This window comes from Temnothorax americanus, unplaced genomic scaffold, assembly GCF_048541705.1.
Source record: "Temnothorax americanus isolate GAGA-0224 unplaced genomic scaffold, ASM4854170v1 Scaffold4, whole genome shotgun sequence".
In the NCBI taxonomy this organism is placed as follows: domain Eukaryota; kingdom Metazoa; phylum Arthropoda; class Insecta; order Hymenoptera; family Formicidae; genus Temnothorax; species Temnothorax americanus.
Genome location: NW_027509547.1, coordinates 1,585,644 through 1,607,711, shown reverse-complemented (window position 1 = coordinate 1,607,711; position 22,068 = coordinate 1,585,644). Strand labels below are relative to the sequence as shown.

The following is a 22,068-nucleotide window of genomic DNA, read 5'->3' as shown; positions in this document are numbered from 1 at the left end:
AAACTTGAAACTAGCCCGCGCTTTTTCAATTTAGAATCATACAATATTCTTATAATTTACTATAATTCCTAAGTAATAATATATTAAAAATTAAATATAATTTCTCCTATACGTTACTGTACAAATGTGCAAAGCAAGTTTTGCAAAGCAACAATTTGTACAAAATAGAAATATTTTTATGTTCTGTCTAAATTATTGCTTTGTGAAAAATTGGCTTTGTGTATTTTTGACTTTATTTTTGCCTTTCTCCAAAAAACTTTATAGTTTCAAGTGGAATGCAGTATTAACACAAAGTTACGTCATTTTGATTTTTGATAAAGTGCCTATTCAATAATTATCCCAAGTTTATCTTTAGCTTAGTGCTGCGTTCTATAATTTTTTTAGGATATGCTACTTTTTTATCTTCTATCGTTTATTTGAATCACGTGCTCATACTGTGATTTAAACTTAATAACAATAAAATCAAATGACTAGAATTTTATGGAATTTAGATTTATAAATTAATTTTAATGCTTCTCCCCCAATTCCATGCGTTTCCACACCTATCAAGTACGTAACTGGAACAAAATCATATGTAAATTCATGCAAAATGCGATGCAACAAAATATATTTGCATTAATTGACCGCCGTGAACTTCTTAGAATCATTCGCTGCTTAACAATGATTACATAAGCCAAGACCCCCCCCCCCACCGTACAGGCGTCACAATCAGGAGACTTTAAGTCTATCCGCTGCATTGCTCCCGTGTGTGACCTTAGAAAGTGACCAGCCTTTGAACTTATATCTATTGAACGGTACGCGACGCGCGGTTCCATTTTTTTTCATCTAACGTGCAGTGACCTTTAAAGGGACGTTGCGAACGAGTATGAGAAACGCGTACGAGAAATCGGGTGCAATAAATCTACCTCTTCCCCTAATCGAAACCCGTGTTCGATTATCGCGCAAAGGCGAGGCACTGGTTGACGAGGATTCGTTTGTGCGCCTACGTACCACAACTGCGGTTTCCATTTTCCGGCGCGGGGCGATGCATTCGGATCGTGCGCGACCCGAAGACGGAGCGAGGGACGAGCGGATTCGGTGAGGAGTCCCGAGATCCGGGACCACACAAAGTAACAATCGTAAGCGGGCCGGACGTCCCGGTGTACCCGGGGACAACGAGACACGGGGAAACTGCACACACACCTCCGATCGAGCCGCGGTGGACTTGACACGGGTCGCGAAAGGGAGGCTGCGAAACTGCGAGATGAAAGCGGAGCGCAACCCCCGGTGCGCGCGCGCAGCATCCCCGGAAGCAGCCCGGCTAGATCGAGGGGTAGCTCTCGGGAACGTTTTCTCGCGACTCCTCGAATCAACGCCGAGATATTCTTACCCGCGGCCCTGTTTCCTTGACCCTTATTCTAAATGCCCCGTAAAAAGTCAAAGATCAAAATTGTTTGCTAAATAAAATTCCTGAAACTCTCCTTGTTTATATTATTTTATTTTTTAAGTGAAATTTAATATTTTATTTTCTTCAAGAACAATTTATAGCTTAAGCTTTTTAATTATTAATATTTAAAATAATTAGTATTGTTAGTCAAATTAATTAATGTTATTCAAAATAAACTCTCAACGCTGTAAACTGTAAAACGTTTTTCGATTTTTAATCATATAAGAGCAAATATATGTATGTATTTGTTGAGAAAAAACGATGTTGATAAGTGTACTTTATTATATTTTGTATTTATATACAATACATTTTTATACGCACGTATATATATATTGCCGTTTTTTTATTTATCGCAATATAAAGAGATTTAAAAAAAACAAATATAAAAATAAATGAATTATACACACTGAACTATTTTGCAACATAATCTCTGCAAACAAAAGAAAAGGTTTACATTTCTTACATATATTTTAAAATATTTTGTTGGAAAGTATCTATATTATTTTTATTTTTCTCGAGTATCTTGAAAGAAGCTAGTGCACTCCAGATATTTCTAGAGCTAAGTGTAAAAAGTTAGAGCTTCTCATTCAAACTCATCGTGGGGAAGGTCAACTCTGTCTTCGTGACAATTAACGAATGAGAGGAAGTGCACACAACACTCTAAAAAACATCCTGTACTGGCGTCAATCGTGCAATTAGCAAAATAGAGCTCTCATTTTGAGCCGGCGCAATGACACGTGACGCAGGTCCGAAATTCAATTCGCAGAATCCCACTTTTATTTTAAATTACATGAAAGACCCTAGGACGAAGCCCAATTGATCTTGACTTGCTTATACAGAATCCTAAACTACTTTGATAAAAAAAATTTTTTAGAATTTCTCACACAATTTTTCAACTTCTTTACAAATTTTATAACTTTTTAGAAAATTTCTTAGATACAAATGGAAACACTTAAAAAATGTTGAGAAAGTCCACATCTTTTATACAATTCTTTATATTTAATTTTGAAATGTTCTAAAATTTCTTATTCTACATTTTCAAAGGAAACTTATAAAATCTGAAGAAATTTAAGGTATATTATTTTTTTTTTAATCTTTATAAATTTCAAATATAAAAAATTCTTAAAAATATAAGATAATACAAAAATCTGTTTTACCATCCTTTATAACTTTAATCTTTGTACAAATTTAATCCTCGCGAATATAATTTTCTTCGATCACTGGCCTAGTTTACACCGATCATTTGATATACGCATATTAAATAGTAATTAAATGACTATATAATAAATTAGTTTGATTATATTGGCTGATCAGCTCAGATATACTATTTGATACGTGTATCAAGAGATCGGTGTAAACTAGACCATTGTGGAAAAAGGCTTATCTATCTCTCAGACATACTTTAGACTTTTTTAATTAAAAATAATACAGCCAATAGAGGAACAGGTCTATTTGGCATATTTATATACAGTTACGTTTTTTTACAATGTTAATAGGAACCGTGTGTAAAAATATACACATCCCGTAAGATCTACAAAGGTGGAGAATTCTCCAAAGATAATATCTAAAGTTTAAACCAAATTATACCAAAATGTACAGGGATACCTACTTCAAACAAAATTTCGCATCTGAGTATAATAATAATAATAGCGAAATAAAATATACACAGCTTATTCATTGTGTTGCAGAAGACCAGAATTAGAAAAAACAAGGATACATAAAATATTTGTAAAAACTCGGATCCTACCAACTATATACGAATTAGCTGCTCCCACGGTCCCAGTCAGTCCCAGTGGTCCCAGGCGGAGGTGACGCGTTAATTAAATCCATGCGAGGGGGAGGGGGCCGGGGCCGCGCGACGCGCGACTCGGAAACGAGGCCGCTGGCGACACCTGTCGGGCGCGCCTCGCGACCGAGACCCGCACCCCGCACGCCACCGGAGCGGAGCGGAGCGGAGCGGAGGAGACAGGAGACCGCTCCGGAAGGGTTCCGCTTTCCGCTCCGCATATACAAGAGGCTGCGGAATGGCACGCGGATAGTCGAGGACTTTTTACATTTTATTTACAATTTTCGCGGACGCGCGCTCCCCGCGAAGCAATCGCGATGGCGTCGACGTACATCAAGGACGAGACGGGTAAGCGCCGATCGCTCGCCGCGCCGCGCGAACGGGCGTACCCCGCGGCCGCGTTAGCGCGCCGGCTCTAACCTCGGTCGTTGTAAACAAGTGTAAAACGATCGGTTTCCGTGTAATAATAGACTGTTCCCTTTTTCCACGCGCTATAGTTAGGCCGGGTCAACCTCGGGGAGTGTTCACGTGTCCCGGAACGTCGCGGCGTGTTCCCCCTAGACTGATTACCCTGCTAGAATTCTCGCACTTGCGTTAACTATAATGTATTTTTTTTTTAAATTTAATACAACACTCGAGATGTTCTTGAAATTTATTAAGTGGCTAACGCCAACATTTTGCAGAAATGTGATCGAGAACGTTGCGACTGAAACGTTCGGTTATTGTTTCAGGTACGTTTATCCCCGCGAGTCAACGACCCGATGGCACGTGGCGCAAGCAACGACGTGTGAAAGATGGATATATTCCTCAGGAAGAGGTCCCATTGTAAGTAATCGCGATATATATGTTCTTTAATATCTTGATATTACACGGTGACTTTGTTTCACGTCACATTTCCTATCGTTTTGTTATTCCCTTTGCAGATATGAGAGCAAAGGAAAGCAATTGATAAAGAAGCCTTTGTATCCTGTGGGCGCGAGTCCAGAATTTATAGCCGAACATAAAGCTAAGCTGGAGGCTTTAGCGGCGAAGAGCAAAGCGATACCCGGCGCGCAAGCGAAAACCCAAGAGGGATCCAAGAAGAAGAAGAAGAAAAGCAAGTCTAAAGCTGTGGAGCCCGTCGTCGAAGGGTTGTCCAAAATCACGATCTCAGAGCCCGAATTTCATAAAGAAGTTCCAGCCCACACCGACAAGCCGCTGTCTACTGCGAAACAAACCACGACAAACAACGTAGCTAAGGACAATTCGAACGCCGCGCAAAAAACGACGGCCGATCCGCAGAAAAGATTGAAAAATTTTCGCAAGAAATTTAGGGAAATCGAAATGTTAGAGGATAAAATCAAAACTGGTGCTCTGAAAAATCCTGATAAGGAGATACTCGAAAAAGTCGCGCGGAAAACGGAAATCTCTAGGGAGATAAAAAGATTAGAGGCTGCTTTATAGATCCATATCCAATTGAAACTTTCACACGAATTTGTCAGTGCCATCGGAAAAGGGTGCGACTGTAAAACTTTCACAATCCTATTATATGACAGAGGCAAATCTTTGTTCCTTTTGACGGTTACTTTACAGTTTTAATATTGCATCTTGTATTCATCATTTTTTTATTTACTCACAGTGTGTAGATAATATTGATACATACATTTATATATATATATATATATATATATATATATATATATATATATATATATACCGCGATGATTATTTAATTGTCAATGATTCTGATACTTGAGCAAAAACTTATACACGCATCTATATGTATATAAGAGAACTGACGTGAAAGTTTTAGTAAAAAAACGAATGGAGTTTTCGTTAAATGAATTATCCTCAGCATCACGTCATGATTCAAAACGGTTAAAAGAGTAAAAGAAACAACCAGTTTTAGATGAATTTATATTAGCGGTCACGATGATCTGAAATACATGTAGACATCTGTGAGAGTGTTTTAATGAGAATTATTAATGCATTTAATATGATAAGATAAACTATCGATTTATAATATTTATAGCGAATAAACCCGAAATTATATATAAAAGTAAAAAATCGTCGCGCTTTTGTGAGAAAAATAAATGTTCTCAGAATTATTATCCCATAAGTTTTTGTTAATAGTAATTTTATTATATCAATAAAGTATTGTATCATAATTATAAATTATCTCGTGTAATTGATTTTTCTATAGGAAACGTTTGTGAATAGTCCTGTCAATTTATAAATGCGTGTTCTATTAATATACATTACTTGGAATACTTTTTATAATCGAGCCTGATCATCCCATTCATTGATTTTACAAGAATAATAATAATTAACCACTAATTGTAAGTACGAATATAAGTTTCATTTGCCCCTTTGCGTTTTTGGACGGAGCGCCGCCTGAATTTAAATCGTTTTAATAATTAATAATTCAAATACTATTAGGTCGTAATTAGTATCGTAACTGCACGCAATTATAGTATACCGCTACTATATTATTAACGTAACGAAAAATACACACGCGGCGTTTTTGAAGTGCATATTTTGTATAATATAGCTATATCGTGTACAATTAAGTCAACTGACGATTGAGATAGAAACGTAAATCAGAAGGAAGGAAAGATTAAAACTAATACACGTATATACACACGTACACACCCGTAGCGTAAAAGCAAGGCTGACGTGATAAAAAGAGGAAAAGAAGAGCGATCGCGAGGACGATTCTCCGCGATCATCGACTCCTAGGTCCTAGGCTATGCCCGGAGACTTCGTCATTTCGAATTTCGAATCTCTCTGACAAAACGCTGTCATTGGGTGAATTCAGAAGCACGATCGCTCACTGAGCCGCTAAGTAGCAATTAACGGACCCTGTCGAAGTTACAAGAAGCTACCTGTTTTACCGACGACGCTCTATTTTATCGACTGTGGGTGAGAAACGCGATTCCTCGGTGATCCGAAAGATGTCGCCTCGTGCCTCGTGTACTGTTTCTGATTTCAACGGGCAACCAATAACCAAACTTTTGGTGATTTGCAGCCTATTCGAGCCAGACAGAACAGAGAAGGAGCCCTTCAATGCCCTTCATCAGTTTCATCTCTCCAGCTCCTCCTCTATACTTGCCGACATTCAATTATACGTCTCGCCACCTCGCCAGTCGCCAGGCACAATTGTTCGCCAATAGGACCATTGCTGTAATGACATAAGCGTATGTAAATTTAAGGGAAAAAAAATGAAAAAACAAACGTGAATAACCGAATCGTCTTTGCGAAGTTGACCTGGCGAATCGCTCTGTTAATTATTACATTTATACTCCATTGGACTGATTGAACATAAAAAGAGCACCGCTCGAAATTTTATTCCGCAGATCCAGAATGCCGAATCAACCATGAAGCTTTTCAAGCTGATAGTGCATCAAAAGAACTTTAGCGGGGAGGACCTGATCATCAACCCGAAGGATTATCCCGGCATAAAGACCGGCGACGTCGTTGAGATTTACCATCCCGACGATGAGTTCAGCCGCCTGCTGTTACAAGTCACCTCCTTCAAGGAAGACCTCCAGGGTCGCGAGACCATCAGCGTGGAGAATAACGTAGCGTCGATGTTTCAGCTGCGAACGTTCGCCGATGTATACATGAACATAGTAAACCCGGACGACGTGGCCCTAGATTCCATAGAATTGACGTTTAAGGATCAGTATATGGGACGGAGTGAAATGTGGCGTTTGAAGAACAGCCTGGTACCCTATTCCTTTATTTCACATTTGCTAATGGATCTCTTCTGTATCTCTGAGCAAAAAAAAAAATATATATATATGTTCTTCTTAGGTAAACACTTGCGTGTACATCAATAAGAAGATAGAGTTTTGCAGCGGTAGTATACGTTGTCAAGTGTACGAGATGTGGTCACAGGGCGATCGTGTTGCCTGCGGCGTCATAACTGATGACACTAAAGTTTGTGCAACATTATGGTACTTCATTATTGCAATGTCCCTTTATCATTGTTATAAAAGATCCGATTCTTCTTAGGTAGTGTTTCGATCTTCTACAAGTATGGTATACTTGTTCATTCAAATGAGCTCTGAAATGTGGGATTTTGATATACACGGAGATCTTTACTTTGAGAAAGCAGTTAATGGATTCTTAGCGGACCTATTTCAAAAGTGGAAAAAGAATAGCAGCAATCATGAAGTTACTATAGTACTGTTCTCGAGAACTTTTTACAATGCGACCAGTTTGGAGGAATTTCCAAATCATATGAGGGAGTGTTTGCAGCACGATTACAGAAGGAGATTTTATGAAGATTTTTACAGAGTTGCGGTACAGAATGAAAGATTTGAGGATTGGAGTAATATATTGGTGCAACTGCGTAAACTGTTTACTGATTATCAAAAAATTGTCTTGGAATATCACCAGAAGCCAGGTGTTAATATGCCTAAGGCGGTAAATTCCACTGCTGCGCAAGGCAACTTTTTGGAAGTGTTGAACATGTCTTTGAACGGTAAGTAAGGAACGACCAAATCATTAAGTAATTTATTTGTCTATTTGGCATCTTATATTCTATTCATATTTTTACAGTTTTTGAAAAACACTACTTGGATCGCAGCTTTGACAGGACTGGTCAGTTATCTGTAGTCATTACACCTGGAGTTGGAGTCTTTGAGGTTGACAGAGAGCTGACAAATGTGACAAAGCAGAGAATCATTGACAACGGTGTAGGAAGTGATTTAGTATGCGTTGGGGAACAGCCACTTCATGCAGTTCCGTTATTGAAGGTACTACAAGTATAAATATATACATATATATATATATATGTATAGATATATACAAGTATATATGTGTGTAATATTTGATTTTAGTTTCACAACAAAGATTCCTCTATAAATGCACCAGATGACTATAGCATGCCTCACTGGATAAATCTTAGTTTCTATTCCACGAACAAAAAGATTCCTTATTCCACATTTATTCCACGAATAAAGCTGCCGCAGAAGGTGTCGAAACATCTGACGGATAATGAAAAATTACATTGCAAAACTAGACTTTTGCAAGAAGATCCAAGAGAATGTTTACATAATACGTTATTTGATTATGATGCTTATGATGCACAAGTGTTCCAACTACCAACAGTTCATACTTCAAGGTAAATAAGCTAAATGCGGTATCCTTTAGCACTACGACAAAATATAATGTTCTCTCTCTCTCTCTCTCTCTCTTTTATTTTTATTTTTATTTTTTTTTGTAACAGAAATATGGATTATAGTAAAATTCGGCATAGATAAATCCAATCGTCTTTTATTGTTACTTTATTAATTTAATACGTATATTTTATTGTGTGTGTGTGTCGTTTCAGTGTACAAAGGATAAATACGAGGAGAAAAAAGACGAGCGTGGTGTGCCTTGAAACTCATAATAATGGCCATTTGTTAAAGCTCTTGAAACGTAAAATGTCGGATCCTGATATACATCATCCACCACCTGAAACACATTCACCGTCATTACGGAGTGCTGCAATAACGATACCGCACAAAACAGATGACGATGACACTGAATCTAATGAAGATAAAACTGGCAAGCACATATACATGTTTGATAATAATTTGATTATATCATTGAGATATTTATTACATATCTGCGATAATTGTATTAGGTGTATCCAGAACGCCGGTGAAAAACGACTTAACAGACTCCGAGATATCTCCGCCATTTAGACCTATTGTTGGTAGCGCTGGTAGTCCAACGAACTCAATTTCTCAACCGACGAATATACTTAGGCCTGGTAGGGCATTAATCAATCCTTTCGATCCATCACATGTTACCATTAAACTTACCAGCAACAGACGACGGTGGACTCACATCTTTCCAAAAGGTAATTATTACACTCGTTTTATATCGGTAAATATAATTGATTTTCTTTATCTTGTTTTATATATATGTAATTATAAATGTACCGAATGTCATTTATACATAGTAAATCATACGTGGTAATAATAAACAATCAGTTGTTGAAATGAAAATAACAACTATTTAGTTTTAACTTTCCAATTATCACATATATATTTTGCACATATTATTTAATATATTAAACCACCGATGACATAAATTTATATGTGAAATCTATCAAAGTTATATTAATATAATTTCATAGGGCCTACAGGAGTTCTAATACAGCAACATCACTATCAAGCTATTCCAATGCAAACATTGGAGTCACAAAGTGAGACTACATTAGCTACTATAAATGGACCTTCGATGGAAGTTGGGGCAAGCAATTCAAATCAGATTTCAAGATCGGCATCTCAAATAGGATTCCAAGGTCGTTAGTATTTAATATTATTAAATTAGAGCATTTTTAAGGTATGAAATATGAGAGATACAATAGATAATAAACTTTATGATCTTATAGACACAAAAGGAAAGTTACTGCGACCTAATCCTTCTGTAACTGATGGAGATAAAGCTGCAAATCCTTTAGCTATGGCGAATAAGAGTCTTACTCTCTTGTGGGGTGCTACTGGTGAGCAGGAATGGACGCCTGCTTTAACAACAGGTTTGCTTTAATATTTCTAATTATTCTCTGAATTTATATCTATACATTTTGCGGGAAATAATAGAAATATTATAGATTATTACTCCAAACATTTATTTAACATTATTCTTTCGATAATTACTACGTTATTAATTAGGAAGGTTTAATATAATATAAAGTAGTTTGAATTATTTTAAATAAATATATATATGTATATGATAAAGTTTAATATTATTCTGTAATACATTATAGGGCCTTAAAAAAATGCAACAAAGTTATCGACTTAGCGTAATTATCAATAAGCTTACAGTCTAAAAGAGAGAATTCCTGAATAATCCTGAATGATAAGATTTAGAAATATTCAATTCAGTAACTAGTTATTTACATTACACATAACACACATATAATTCCAGTATCCAATATCCATAAGTTATACATAATGCTTCTTATGTATTGTGCTTTATCACGTACGATATTTTACCTACTCAGAAATTTTGATATAATATAAATACCGATATATATAATAAGCAGGAGTGCTCCTGTGGTTTTAGCTTCGAATTATAATAGTATGGCTCTAAATAATCAAAATTAATTTCGGTTTTATTTTTGTGTTTTATATTATAAATTTAATATTCACACACACATATATATATATATATATATATATATATATATATATATATATATATATATATAAATGTATACCACGTTATCTTTAAATAAAATATATAGTCAGCAAAGATAGAGACAATAGTTAGGACATATGGTTTGTTGAAAATCACTACAGATTTGCTCCTGTTTATAGATAGTGACAGTGAAAAATTGAACTTACATGTTGCTATTACATGTTTCATATCAGATATCATAAATCATTACAACTGATAACATTTATGAAAGAATGAAAATACTTGGAAACATTTTGAAAGCAAATACTATCCCAAATATTGTCATTTCTTACATTTATAAAACTTGTTAATACGTGTACAGAAATACATTGTTTTTTTTGTGCGTAATACAGAATATACTTCAATGACAAGTTAAATCTTCACATTTTTTTCAATAATACGTTTTCTTTTTTACTTATTTATAATTTTGCATTTATTTTACATGAGTAAAGTAGTTCTTTCTTTTTTTTTATAATAGCTTCGCTTAACCCAATCTTGCAATTACGCTCTGTTCTCATAGAATCACATCTCTGTATCTCGTCGGATGATTACATCCACATATATGTATTTCATACATCCGCGAAAGGTTTTCGCAAGGAAAGAAATATTTTCATTCTTGAAAATATTCAATATTAATTTTTTTACAAGACCATCGATCATCGATACGAATAATGTTGTTTATTTCCATGCTATGGTACGTCTAATTGGGATGCAACGCTGGACGCATTGATACGTGTGTGATGTACAACTATGATGTCACTTATGCTGTTTTACAGCCATCATAGGTTAGCGCCATATACTATTAGGGATTGATCCGGTTATGGTATACATTTGTTTATCTATATTAGGAACGTTAGCCCGAAGTAGAAGCGTCACTATTAAAATAGTTTCTTCGCAATTCTTCACCATTTCTTCGCCGTAATTGTCTTATGTGTCTGGTGCATGTACAGCAGATTTCTAGAATTTCAAACGATTATTTATTTTTTATTTTTAAATAATATATATAAAACACATATATCCTTTTGCCTGATATTTTCAACCTGTTCTTCCACGTTGAAGCTTAACATCTTCGCTGTAAGCAGCTTTCATCTACCGCACAGATCGCCGCTTGTTTTTTGCTGAGCATCTCGCAAACTGCTCCTTTGCTGTTTTCGCGCGTCAGTCAGATAAATATTACCTTACGTAAAGCTTATACTTTTCCGCATTTTTATCTTTATATTTATTTTTCTTAACACTATTTTATGTGTCTCCTTTCACTGACAAAATGTGCTACAATACAGCCTCGGTTTTCCACATTTATATGTTAAGGCATACCTACGATACGTAGCTGTTTGTTTAGAGATGCTTATTACATTATATTCTCTCTTTTCTGTAGATCTAATCGAGTAACTTTATTGCACCGGCGTATAAAAAGGATAATGTGTATCTATTTTAGATTCGTTAGTTATATATTGTGTTACACACGTGACTTAATAACTCAAAATTGATATATCACTATAGAATATTTGTTATTAAGCACATTATGACTAATAATTGTCAGACAGCATGCATTTAGAGAGAGAGAGAGAGAGAGAGAGAGAGAAGACTTTTAATCTTTATCATATGTAAACAGCATTATCTCGCAAAACATGAGCATTATTAGAGAATGTTTCAGTGTAAGGAATCTACACACAATAATGTGTTATCGCAATGAAACTTGTCAATAGGGAACGTATATGATAAAGATTGAATTAAATATACAGAATGTTCCAAAGAATTTTTAAATATAAAGTCATGTATGCATACAAACTTTATAATATAATTTTTTTCGGAAATAAACTTCTACTAAATATTTCTTGGACATCATTATGCTGCTATTAATATATACATTCTACAGAACATTCTGTATAATGAAAATTATATATCAGTAGTTTCTGCCGGAAGGCAGATTAAATATTATTTTTACTGGTAAGGGGAGATTGAATCGACAATACAGTAGATTCTCGAAAATCTGACATTTCTCAACTATCAAAGTTGATGCATTTTCCTGTAGTGACAATTATTATGAAATCCTAATCAAAATATTATATGATAATTTAGTGCTTTGATTTCTATAATTTCTATTCATCTGTAACAAGTGACATCTCATCGAGCATCTACTCTTTGTGACTACATAAAAAAAAGGAAGAAATGGATATTAAATAAAAAAAATAGAGGAGCTAAAAAGCTTTGAAGCTGGAAAAGAATATTCTTGAATATCGATTGTAAAATTGCAACTTATCTGTTTCTTCTTGCATATATAGAATGATGTTTGTAATCACTTCAATCACTTTTAAATTTTATTCGAAACAGGAGTTGACTGGAAATCTTTAACAATCCCCGCGTGCCTGCCCATCACTACTGATTACTTCCCAGACAAGCGGAGCTTACAAAACGATTACGTCGTGTCGGACTACAATCTTCTCCCGGACGACGTTAACGCGGATTTTGCCCAACAGCGAGCGATATACAAGAAACCGCTCACAACTGTGGAAGTGTTTAAAGAGCTGGTCTCGCAGCGCTTGGCCCAAGTATTATATAAATAAAGCACTCAGTTTTTTTTTTTTTTTTAATGCGCTTTTATGTAATTGTATCTGGAGTAATCACGAATATTGCATTTAAGGGTTTCCAGCTAATTATTTTACCGTCACTTAACAAGAATCAGAGCAACGCCACTGGCAGCAATCCCGTTCCCGCAATTAGTACGGTAATACGCGGCAGACAGACTGAGTCCGAGCCTAAAGAGGAATATTTGCTTAGCATTGGAAGAATTTTTCACAAAATATCACTGTTCGATAATTCTATAACAGTTACAAGATACCGTCCACGGTAAATATTACATAATTTATAATTTGATATTGGGATCTTGTACCAATCAACTGATTCCGTTGGAACTTAATAGATCTCTTCTTTACACACTTAGTCTTTAGCCGTACTTTTTAAAAGTCAATTTTTCCAAAATTTTAATTACCAATTAATATCTCACTTCGTGATTTAATTAAATTATCATAGCTAGTTTATTTTATTACTTGCATATAAAGTTTTTTAAACTCTTTCAAGAGCTTTTTGAATGAATTGATACTAAGTAGTATATAATAGGAAGGGGATATAAAACTTGTATTTGACACATAATAAGACATATACTTGAATAAATTTTATTATAATTAGTGTTTCTCCAGTGCAACGTGTTACTCAACACGCAAATAACAAATATTGGCAATAATTAAATTTGCAGGCATCCTTACCCACCCTTCAATATTCACTATCAATATCGATTTCATGCTCCGCATCACGACACGTACGAAGTCTCGCGTGTATCTTTCACCACAGAGAAACTCGAGACCTATAATTGGAATTACCTAGACCATTACATTTGCACACGGGGCCACACTGATTTTGCTTTAGTGGAAGTGAGTGGATTTCCAAAAGTCCGGTTTCCCGTATTATTAAGAAAGTACTAACTTCGATATTTTCCTTTTATTTCAGGATCTTAAATATGTTTTCTTTCAGGCTCTCAAATATTGGAGGTTTCGAGTATTTCTATTACCATATAATAATCCTGCGACCCGCAGAATTTTAGAAGGTTCCCCAAGATGCGACATATACACTCCGCTCAGTAATGCTGAACAGGCATCATTAATGGACGGCTTTCTGCGTTTTATCGAGGGATGGTTGAACAAAATACGACGGCCAAATCCCAACAAAAACTGGGTAATTACTACTTTTCAAATTTTTTTTATATAATTTTATATGTATAGAGATGAATTAATCCCAAATTATTAATTATTTATTAGAAATTTTAAATGTAGGTATAATAGTTTAACAGATAATAGAAGACGTTCCAAAAAGTATAATTGCGTCACTAGTAACAAAACTTTATACAGAAGACATTTTTTATTATCTTTAACAAAAATTTCTCCAATCTTAATTTTGATCATTAATTTTTTTTATCGAATCTTTGTTGTTGCGTAATATTTGAACATTGTTGCTGATATAAATCTTTTTGGGGCATCCCGTTATATTTATACATATTTTAATTGCAGTTATTTCATTCTACGTGATATTTATTTTAATTGCTTGATAGTTTTGTTGTAAATTATGCTGTTTGAGGAGATATATTCTATCCCCTTTTTTTTATTCCGATTATTTAAAAAAATAAATAAACATAATAAGGATCATGTTTTATATGTGACATGAAATATAAATTCAATTCTTGAAGGCATCAGTCTCTTTTTCTTGCACATATACAAGAAAATAATGTACAAAAATTGCATTTTCTCTGGAATATCTCCTCTATACTATCTCCTCTATACTTGAATGTTGCATGCTCATATTTGATTGATTTTCGCAGATTTTTTTTAATGCTTCTGTTAATTATTTTATACCTTATTAACTTTTGAATTACGCAGTTTCTGTAAACATATTTATTGTAGTATAAAATATAATCTTATTAGCGAAATATATATATTGGTCTCTGACAAACCTAATTCTATCAATTGTGGATAAAACATTGCTGTATAACATGCTGGAGAGACTATACAAGACTATACACTAGGATATACAATTAGAAAACTAAAAGAAATGCACGGCTTTTTACAAAGCTTCTTTTGACACTTTGCGTTAACGTCAGCCTATAACATGTACAATAGCAACATTCAGCAGTATTAATTTACTACTTAACGATATAATACTTATACCCCTATACTACAAATTACGATCGTTCCGAAATACATATCAAAGTATTTTTTAGACGTACCGGTTGACAGCAGATTAAGATTACGATTACAAAGTCACAATAAGTCTCTACTTACTAAATAAAGATTTACAAATTCGATATTACATACGTGTAGATGTGCGATAGGTAGAGACATGTAGCTGGAATGTTTGTATGGGGAGGGGGATTTCAGCATGATATGTTTCAGAGCCCCACAGCTCTAGGTGGTGTCCTTCCAAGAGATCCTGCCTCTCATTTGACCAGACGCAGGCACAGCACGAGCCTGATATTCCTCACTAACCAGGTACATTCCCCCCTCCTGTAGCCACTGAGTGGTTGTATACACTGAGTACAAATTGTTGGGATTCTCGTTCGTACGAGCTTCCGACTAGTTAATTACAAGCGGTACAATAAGAGAAAATTTCTTGGAAAGAGATCTTCGATTCTCTACAGACTGTTGTATACACAATATATTATTCCCGATATAGAATACTTATACAAGTGAAGTAAAGTTGCAGCAGGAAAGATGATTTTGCACAACAGTGAAAAGAAGATTCCGAGACTATATTCAGAGAGCGCTCACAGGCTGCCAAGAGAAATTAACATTCATCTCTTTTGGAAACTTGTAATTGCAAAAACTTCTTTTTACTTGGATGTGGAATGGTCCCAACTGGTGCAATTTTACCCGATTTTTTTCAAGGCTATTCGAGTTTCTCGATAGACTCGCTTCTTTGATACGTGTTACCTGGAATGATCAGGCCAGCTTACACAATACAATATAATCTCACGATAACTATGACCGTGCTTGATATATTTTTGCGTTGAATGTGCATCTATGATTTTTAGCGAGCTTAACCGTTATGCGTCAGATGTTATGATGTGTTTGATTTACACTCTTCTCTCTCGTTACATATATATGTATATATACACGTATAATATACATACATATATGACTTATGCCTTATACGAGAGCGACTTTTAAGCAACACTTTTTAATGTTTGAACATCGCATTCTAGTTATACCTATACATTTTCACGATATCATCAGCTTGATCATTACCATTCGCAGTTATCCATACATGTCATCATACTTTCCAGACCAATCTAGTCGGCAGCTCTCCTTTCAGGGAGCGACTTGGGAGCAACCGCCTGCCAGAGAAACCGAGACCAAGGTTTGAATATGTCTACCTTGATGATTTCAGCATTGTTGCTTTGCGCCAATTTTTAACTACGTAGTTTTGCGGACTCCTCTTTTGTTCTTTTTTTTTTTCAGTGGATTATCCCAAATTTGTGTGGTCGATGGTTTTCATTATTGCTTGGTTTTTATTATGTAAGGCAAATGTTTGATCACTGGAGCGAGACTTTTGTATCACATTGTGTTTAATTGGCTCATTGATTTTACGGAATATTATCACTTATATTTTATCAGTGCTACATATTTTCATGTGCATTTTATGTTAAATACAACTTGTCCAGTACAAGAGTGCAATTGACTTAAATAAAGGAGGAACAATCAGAGAACAATGTCTGATGCCGAAATGCGTGATGACGATATGAAGCATAAACGTAACATAATCGGTAAACCATTCTTTGACGCTTTCCTGGAATTTGACATTGTTGTATATTAATGTGTATGGCTATATTAAATCCAGTTTCTTTTCAGTTTAACGCTTTTGGTGATTGCTCTTGCTAAGATCAGAAGCACAATTAAAAAAAAGGATGCACCGATACATCTGACATGAGCACATACAACACTTTTTCGACTCCACTATTATCGTGCATGTCTTTTTTGTTTGTTTGCGATTTTGTGATTTTTTAAAACATAAAACACACTTGAGTGTCTTTGCATACTACATATACCACAAGTTATCCTTACTCCGCACTTTTGCTCATCGTGGGCTTTGATAATAACTGTCGCGACACTTTGATTAATATCCTCTCGATGTCACTCAATGTGGAGCAGGTGCAACGCATTAGGAGGAAAACGAGAGAGTCTAAGAGGGACCCCCCCCCCCTACATAGTTTCTGTACCTTTCAGCTTCTTTCATCTTTTTTCTGTTTGTCTTCCAATTAATGCCCAGCCTAGAGAGCATACATACGACGTGCCGAGGACAAACGAGATGTAAAAGCTTAAGTTTAACGGCATTTGTATGTATGCTCTGTGTGAGCATTTTGGTAGTGAGTGAGGGAGTGACGGGGTTGTTGGTCCTCTGTACAGGAGAGGCATGTAGTGAATACCGCTGCGGCTGCCCGCACGTGCCTCGACACTCCTCGCCACGTGCCAAACAGGTTGGTCTCACTCTCTTATTCCTTCCGTAATTCATTGTCAGATTAGGAATACGAAACTATTCGCATACGACGTTGAGCATTAAACACATACGCGTTTTACTTTATAATATGTAAATGGTACGGGCTCTAATCTCAAACTCATGCTGTCGAGTATTCTTTTAGTCTCGCATGTATGCGCTATAAGTATGCAAACAGTCACAAAGCCATGCAATATTTTATATTAAATGAAGAATCGTAGTAAATTAATTTTAATTTTAATTCACTTTTGACTTACTTGAACAAAATGGCTTGTTTTTTTATAAGATAATTGGAATGTATATTTAGGAGGAATATCACTCGAAGTTTATTAAGAGTCATTGACAAAAAGGTAGAAGATAGCGATAAACATTTTTTGCCAACAAGAAAAATTACTTTTCTTCATTTATTTTCCATAAAGGATATAAAACTTAAACTTATGTCTGTGACTAAAGAAATATTCGGTCGAACAGCGGTATTTTGTATATCTTTTATTCTTGAGATCTTGCGAAAATAAAATTCATAAAATTAACAACGAATCTATTCACTTGAATAACATTATCTTGCGATAGAAAAGCGTGTTGGAGCCGTTGTTTCTGTAAAGTTTTTATCTAATTTGCTGTGGGGAGGTGACATAAAATAGAATAAAACATTTTTGCTCAGATAGCGTTAACATATAAATCGCTTCGTAGATTCTGCATCTTCTTTCTGCATGCTAGTAACAATTATTTAATGAATATTCTCAATTTTCATGCGTGATTTAGATCCGGTTCCAAAGTGATGGACAGAGGACGTGTGTCGCCTGCCAGTGAAGCCGTTTTGCCGTTGTCGCTCGAGCAACAGCAGCAGGATCATTTCGACGCTAACGACGACAGGTACAAGGATGTCACTTGCTTCAATGACTTTTATTTCAGCAGTAGAATACCTAAACGCATCAATTTGCTGAATGATACTTTGTTTAAGAACCTCAATGTTCATGTACAAGATAATACATTCGGTATGTTAATTACGAAGCATTCCATCAGTGTTAAATCGCATCAATTATCAATACCTGGTGACTATCAATTTATGACAAACCTTCAATTATAAGGTTTATGATATTTATGAAGCGAAGAGTTATTGATTTCGCCTTAATTTATTTTAAGAAAAAGTTCTCATCTTGTTCGATATTGAAAATAAGTAATAAGGATTCTTTCTGAATAAGCTTCGGTCGTTTTGGCATCAAATACATAAATGATGTAATTATAAACTTGATTACAGTACAAATCAGGAGCTGACCAAGATAAAAAGCAATGCGACGAATGTGGAAATTTTGGAGGCCATGAAACATCCTCAAACTGGTGTTGGCTTCTTAACACAACATCCCTCGCTGCCCAGCCAAACGTTTGTTAGCGCCGATGCGATCCAGTGGTTGAACAACTACATAGAAGGCGGCATGGGGATCGAACAGGGTATTAATATCATGAAGGTAAAGATTTAGAAAAATGTTGTTATCTATTCGATGCAGATTATATAATTTGAGTTTGAATAAGTATATCATCCATATATTTAATCTCAACTTACATATATTGCACATACATTGCTTACATTGCATTTTTATAGATATTTTTGCATAGTTAAAAAACGTAAAAAAAAAATAGAAATTTGTCTTATATCAAGAAATATGTCAGTTTCTCCGGCAAGTAGAGTACTGCTTAAAACAGAAACGTCATTTTTTAAAAAAGATTTTGCACATTTTATTGCACTGAAACAAAAAAATAGAGAAGATTATATATAATTACACGTTTTATTTAAAACTTCATTGCAGCAATAAAATTATTTAATAACAATTTATCTTTGTATAGGGAATGATTCAAGACAAATTGATATGCCACGCGTCCGGCGATTTCTCGCAACCATTTGTGCTGGGATTCTATTTGTATCATATCGTGCAAGATAAGGAAAATCAAAAAGGTAAATAATGCGACCGAATTTTCAACAATTCGCAATTTTATCGTTTTCTTTGGTAACAGCCGCAGACTATTCCGCGCCGCTTGGGAATCTGCAAAGTTTTGAGAACGAGTGGGTGGAGGTAGAAATGAGACCGCCGAAAGGATGGTGTGAATCAACGTCTTCGACAACAGTGTCGACAGTACCTGCCATAACAATACCTTGCGACACTATTGACGAATCCAACGTTCCACCTTTTCTGAGAGACGACATCGATTTAACCGAACCGATGGATGATAGAAATTGGACAGGTATCAAAAGTACTCAATACGCAATTTATGCGTGTGCTTTTTATATCACGACATTACAAATATCCTTTTAAAATACAAGAAAAGTTAATCTTTAATTTACAATGAATATATAAATCATATATAGAATCATCTATCAAGATTCGTATCGATAAAGTAGAGATACATAAAACGAGTCACATATAATTTGTTCTCTTTTAGTGCCATTGTATAAACATACTCATCTTGATATCGACATCAATAATAAAAGTGACAGGATCGAATGGGGTCACTTGAGATACCAGTCCATTTACAAAGTAGATAATTCTTATGAACTCGTAGTACAATGGGTTGCGTCATCTGGAAGCATAGTGGCTGATCTGGTAAGCAACGGTTTACCTTCCCCTATCTAATTTCTTCCGTTACACTGTCAAAATGTTGCTAATAATCAATCTCTGTCTGTAAGATATTCGTTTGGCAACGCAAGGCTCAAATGTGCGGGATACAGATGATACCGATTCCTAGCGATCTGTTAGCGCTACCATATGTCTTGAAGAGCGATCCTCTCAGAGGTCCTATTTTCATACCTCTCGATACGGAATGTTTAATGGCAAATAAGCGGCACCTCTTTGAAGGTTTGTCTTAACTCAGCCTCATTAAAAAAAACACTGTATTATTTGATAAAAGTAATGAATACAAATTTACAGAATTCCGTGAAGATACCTACGCACAAAGGTTGTTTTTATTCCAAGAAGCAATTCTACAGAGATTCGGCTTCATGCCGTGCTTAGTCGAGAATACCGAAAATGACCGTCAGTACGTTCACATCACTGGTAACGCATTTATATTAGTGCCATCCACCACGAATACTCGGCCACGTCCACGAACCGGTACGAACGTCGTACGGCGAAATACAGGACAGAAAAGATACCCAGTTCATTCGGACCAGTCTAGTCCGCACGAAGCATACATCACCAGACATGTTGGGGGAAAGAAGGACGATCATAGCACAGATAGGAAAGTGAGTGATCTTATCGCATACTTAAGCGATCATTTAAACTTTCATGAATTAATAACACTGGCGTAAATTGGTAAAGATTTAAGATTTAATAATAAAGGTTATCTCTGAATAAAATTTGAAGAAAGATATTCGATGTTACGATGCAAAATGTTTAAGAGCTATTACAGTCTTCCTCAACATATATGCATATATATTTTTAAAAATCTAATGTCAAATTTTGTCTATTAAAAATCATAATTGTTATTACTTTTAGATGGGTTTTTTGTGGTCCTGGAATCATATGATCAGCCGCAAGTGGAAATTATTATCTCTCTCGGCGGGCGACGAAGTTTTCCAGAAAAAAATCATACAGGATTTTCGACACTTCTGTTCCAATGGAGATAATAGACTTAAAGAGTTTTGGGAATCTTGTTGGGAGTTAAAGGAAAAAACTTGTACAAAAGCAAAGTAGCAAGATGTTTAACGTTTTTTAAAACATTTTTTCTCTAAAGATTTATTAAGTTATCATCGATCATTTATGTAAATTTCGTCAAATCATCATTCGACTGTTAATCTCAATTTATCAAAAATACGATATAGCAAATAGTAATGTTTTTAAGGTATAGTTGATAGCCATTGTAAGCAGGATGAAATTATATAAATTGTACAATATGATTATGTAATACTATAATATGAATTGTACAATATTATACAATATTATTTAAGCTAATGCTATACTATGAACGATTCTTGGTTTGAAAAATTCGCATTTCGCTATGAAATTCGTAAGTAATATGAATAAGCAGATTCGTCGAGTTTGCATTCATTGTTTATTACTCATGCCAGCTGAGCAATTTTTTGACAAAATCAAATGGCGCAAATCACCACGAATCAGTCAATTTATATTGATCGTACATAGAACTACTATGCTATATAAATAACGAATCACGAATTGCGAATCATGAATCGCATGGTCTGCGTTAGCTTTACGATTCAGCTAAGCAATGCAGATCAGGACACGTATTATGAAACTTTTTGGAATAGATTCCAATCGAAATTGTATAGTTATTCTTTAGATTTATAATGTGTTTTCTAGAGAAAACGGATAATTCCGTTAATTTATAATTTGGAATATCGGAACCATTTAGTTAATTCCTAGATTTCTGTTATATCTTTTAGGGAAAACGGAATAATCGCGATTCCATTCCGAAAAGTTCCACAATACGTGCCCTGAACCAGTTATTGTCATTCAAGAGTGAGAAAAAGTAGGATATTTTTAAGACTGTGTATGACTGGAAAAAGAAGCAAGAACTGAGAATCAAATTTTGGAAATTTGTTATTTGCTATCTTTCCCATTTTTTGTTTTAATCCTCGTCTAAAAACCTACTTTACACTTATAATTCTTTATGATCGTTATTTTGAGAAATGTAAGAAGATGCACTA

At 35.1% G+C, this 22,068-nt stretch overlaps 3 protein-coding genes across 17 annotated transcripts in view; 2 read left to right on the top strand and 1 right to left on the bottom strand.

Moving 5' to 3' along the window:
• The window catches only part of LOC143902428 (uncharacterized), a 28,924-nt gene extending 27,450 nt beyond the window's left edge, over positions 1 to 1,474 (bottom strand). Inside the window, exon 1 of one of the 6 annotated variants that reach the window (XM_077415316.1) lies at positions 991 to 1,474. The gene's annotated coding sequence lies outside the window, so the exon portion shown is untranslated. The remainder of the gene's footprint in view (positions 1 to 990) is intronic. The other 5 variants (XM_077415318.1, XM_077415321.1, XM_077415319.1 and 2 more) reach the window with 5 other exon arrangements.
• Positions 1,475 to 3,350: 1,876 nt separating this feature from the next.
• Pym (partner of Y14 and mago) lies at positions 3,351 to 5,366 on the top strand. The gene is made up of 3 exons (XM_077415346.1): positions 3,351 to 3,560; positions 3,944 to 4,037; positions 4,136 to 5,366. The coding sequence occupies exons 1-3, from the start codon at positions 3,530 to 3,532 to the stop codon at positions 4,653 to 4,655; spliced, it is 645 nt and encodes a 214-aa protein (XP_077271472.1). The 5' UTR covers positions 3,351 to 3,529; the 3' UTR covers positions 4,656 to 5,366.
• An 803-nt stretch (positions 5,367 to 6,169) lies between these two features.
• Positions 6,170 to 21,948, top strand: Iml1 (GATOR complex protein Iml1). 10 transcript variants are annotated; one of them, XM_077415051.1, is made up of 25 exons: positions 6,170 to 6,374; positions 6,548 to 6,919; positions 7,008 to 7,133; positions 7,209 to 7,680; positions 7,758 to 7,954; positions 8,162 to 8,322; positions 8,533 to 8,750; positions 8,830 to 9,048; positions 9,328 to 9,495; positions 9,586 to 9,729; positions 11,150 to 11,158; positions 12,705 to 12,922; positions 13,015 to 13,220; positions 13,627 to 13,801; positions 13,878 to 14,102; positions 15,314 to 15,409; positions 16,204 to 16,277; positions 18,174 to 18,284; positions 18,670 to 18,877; positions 19,254 to 19,362; positions 19,422 to 19,649; positions 19,848 to 20,008; positions 20,092 to 20,260; positions 20,333 to 20,646; positions 20,900 to 21,948. In XM_077415051.1, exons 1-25 carry the CDS (start codon positions 6,258 to 6,260, stop codon positions 21,095 to 21,097), a joined length of 4,695 nt encoding a protein of 1,564 aa, XP_077271177.1. In that variant the 5' UTR covers positions 6,170 to 6,257; the 3' UTR covers positions 21,098 to 21,948. The 10 variants fall into 10 exon arrangements, with proteins under 10 accessions (XP_077271177.1, XP_077271179.1, XP_077271173.1 ...); XM_077415053.1 differs by lacking the exon at positions 16,204 to 16,277 and adding an exon at positions 17,324 to 17,394 and having other exon boundaries at positions 8,039 to 8,322; positions 13,902 to 14,102; XM_077415047.1 differs by having other exon boundaries at positions 8,039 to 8,322; positions 13,902 to 14,102.
• Positions 21,949 to 22,068: the final 120 nt, after the last annotated feature.

What these genes read in the sequence shown, in the direction of transcription:
- Iml1 (XM_077415044.1), top strand. Translation starts at nt 6,258, where the DNA reads ATGCCCTTCATCAGTTTCATCTCTCCAGCTCCTCCTCTATACTTGCCG. An exon ending in TCGCCAATAGGACCATTGCT is followed by an intron (nt 6,375 to 6,547) that starts GTAATGACATAA and finishes TTTATTCCGCAG; the next exon opens with ATCCAGAATGCCGAATCAAC. An exon ending in GTTGAACATGTCTTTGAACG is followed by an intron (nt 7,681 to 7,757) that starts GTAAGTAAGGAA and finishes ATATTTTTACAG; the next exon opens with TTTTTGAAAAACACTACTTG.
- Pym (XM_077415346.1), top strand. Translation starts at nt 3,530, where the DNA reads ATGGCGTCGACGTACATCAAGGACGAGACGG. An exon ending in GTACATCAAGGACGAGACGG is followed by an intron (nt 3,561 to 3,943) that starts GTAAGCGCCGAT and finishes TTATTGTTTCAG; the next exon opens with GTACGTTTATCCCCGCGAGT. An exon ending in CCTCAGGAAGAGGTCCCATT is followed by an intron (nt 4,038 to 4,135) that starts GTAAGTAATCGC and finishes TTCCCTTTGCAG; the next exon opens with ATATGAGAGCAAAGGAAAGC.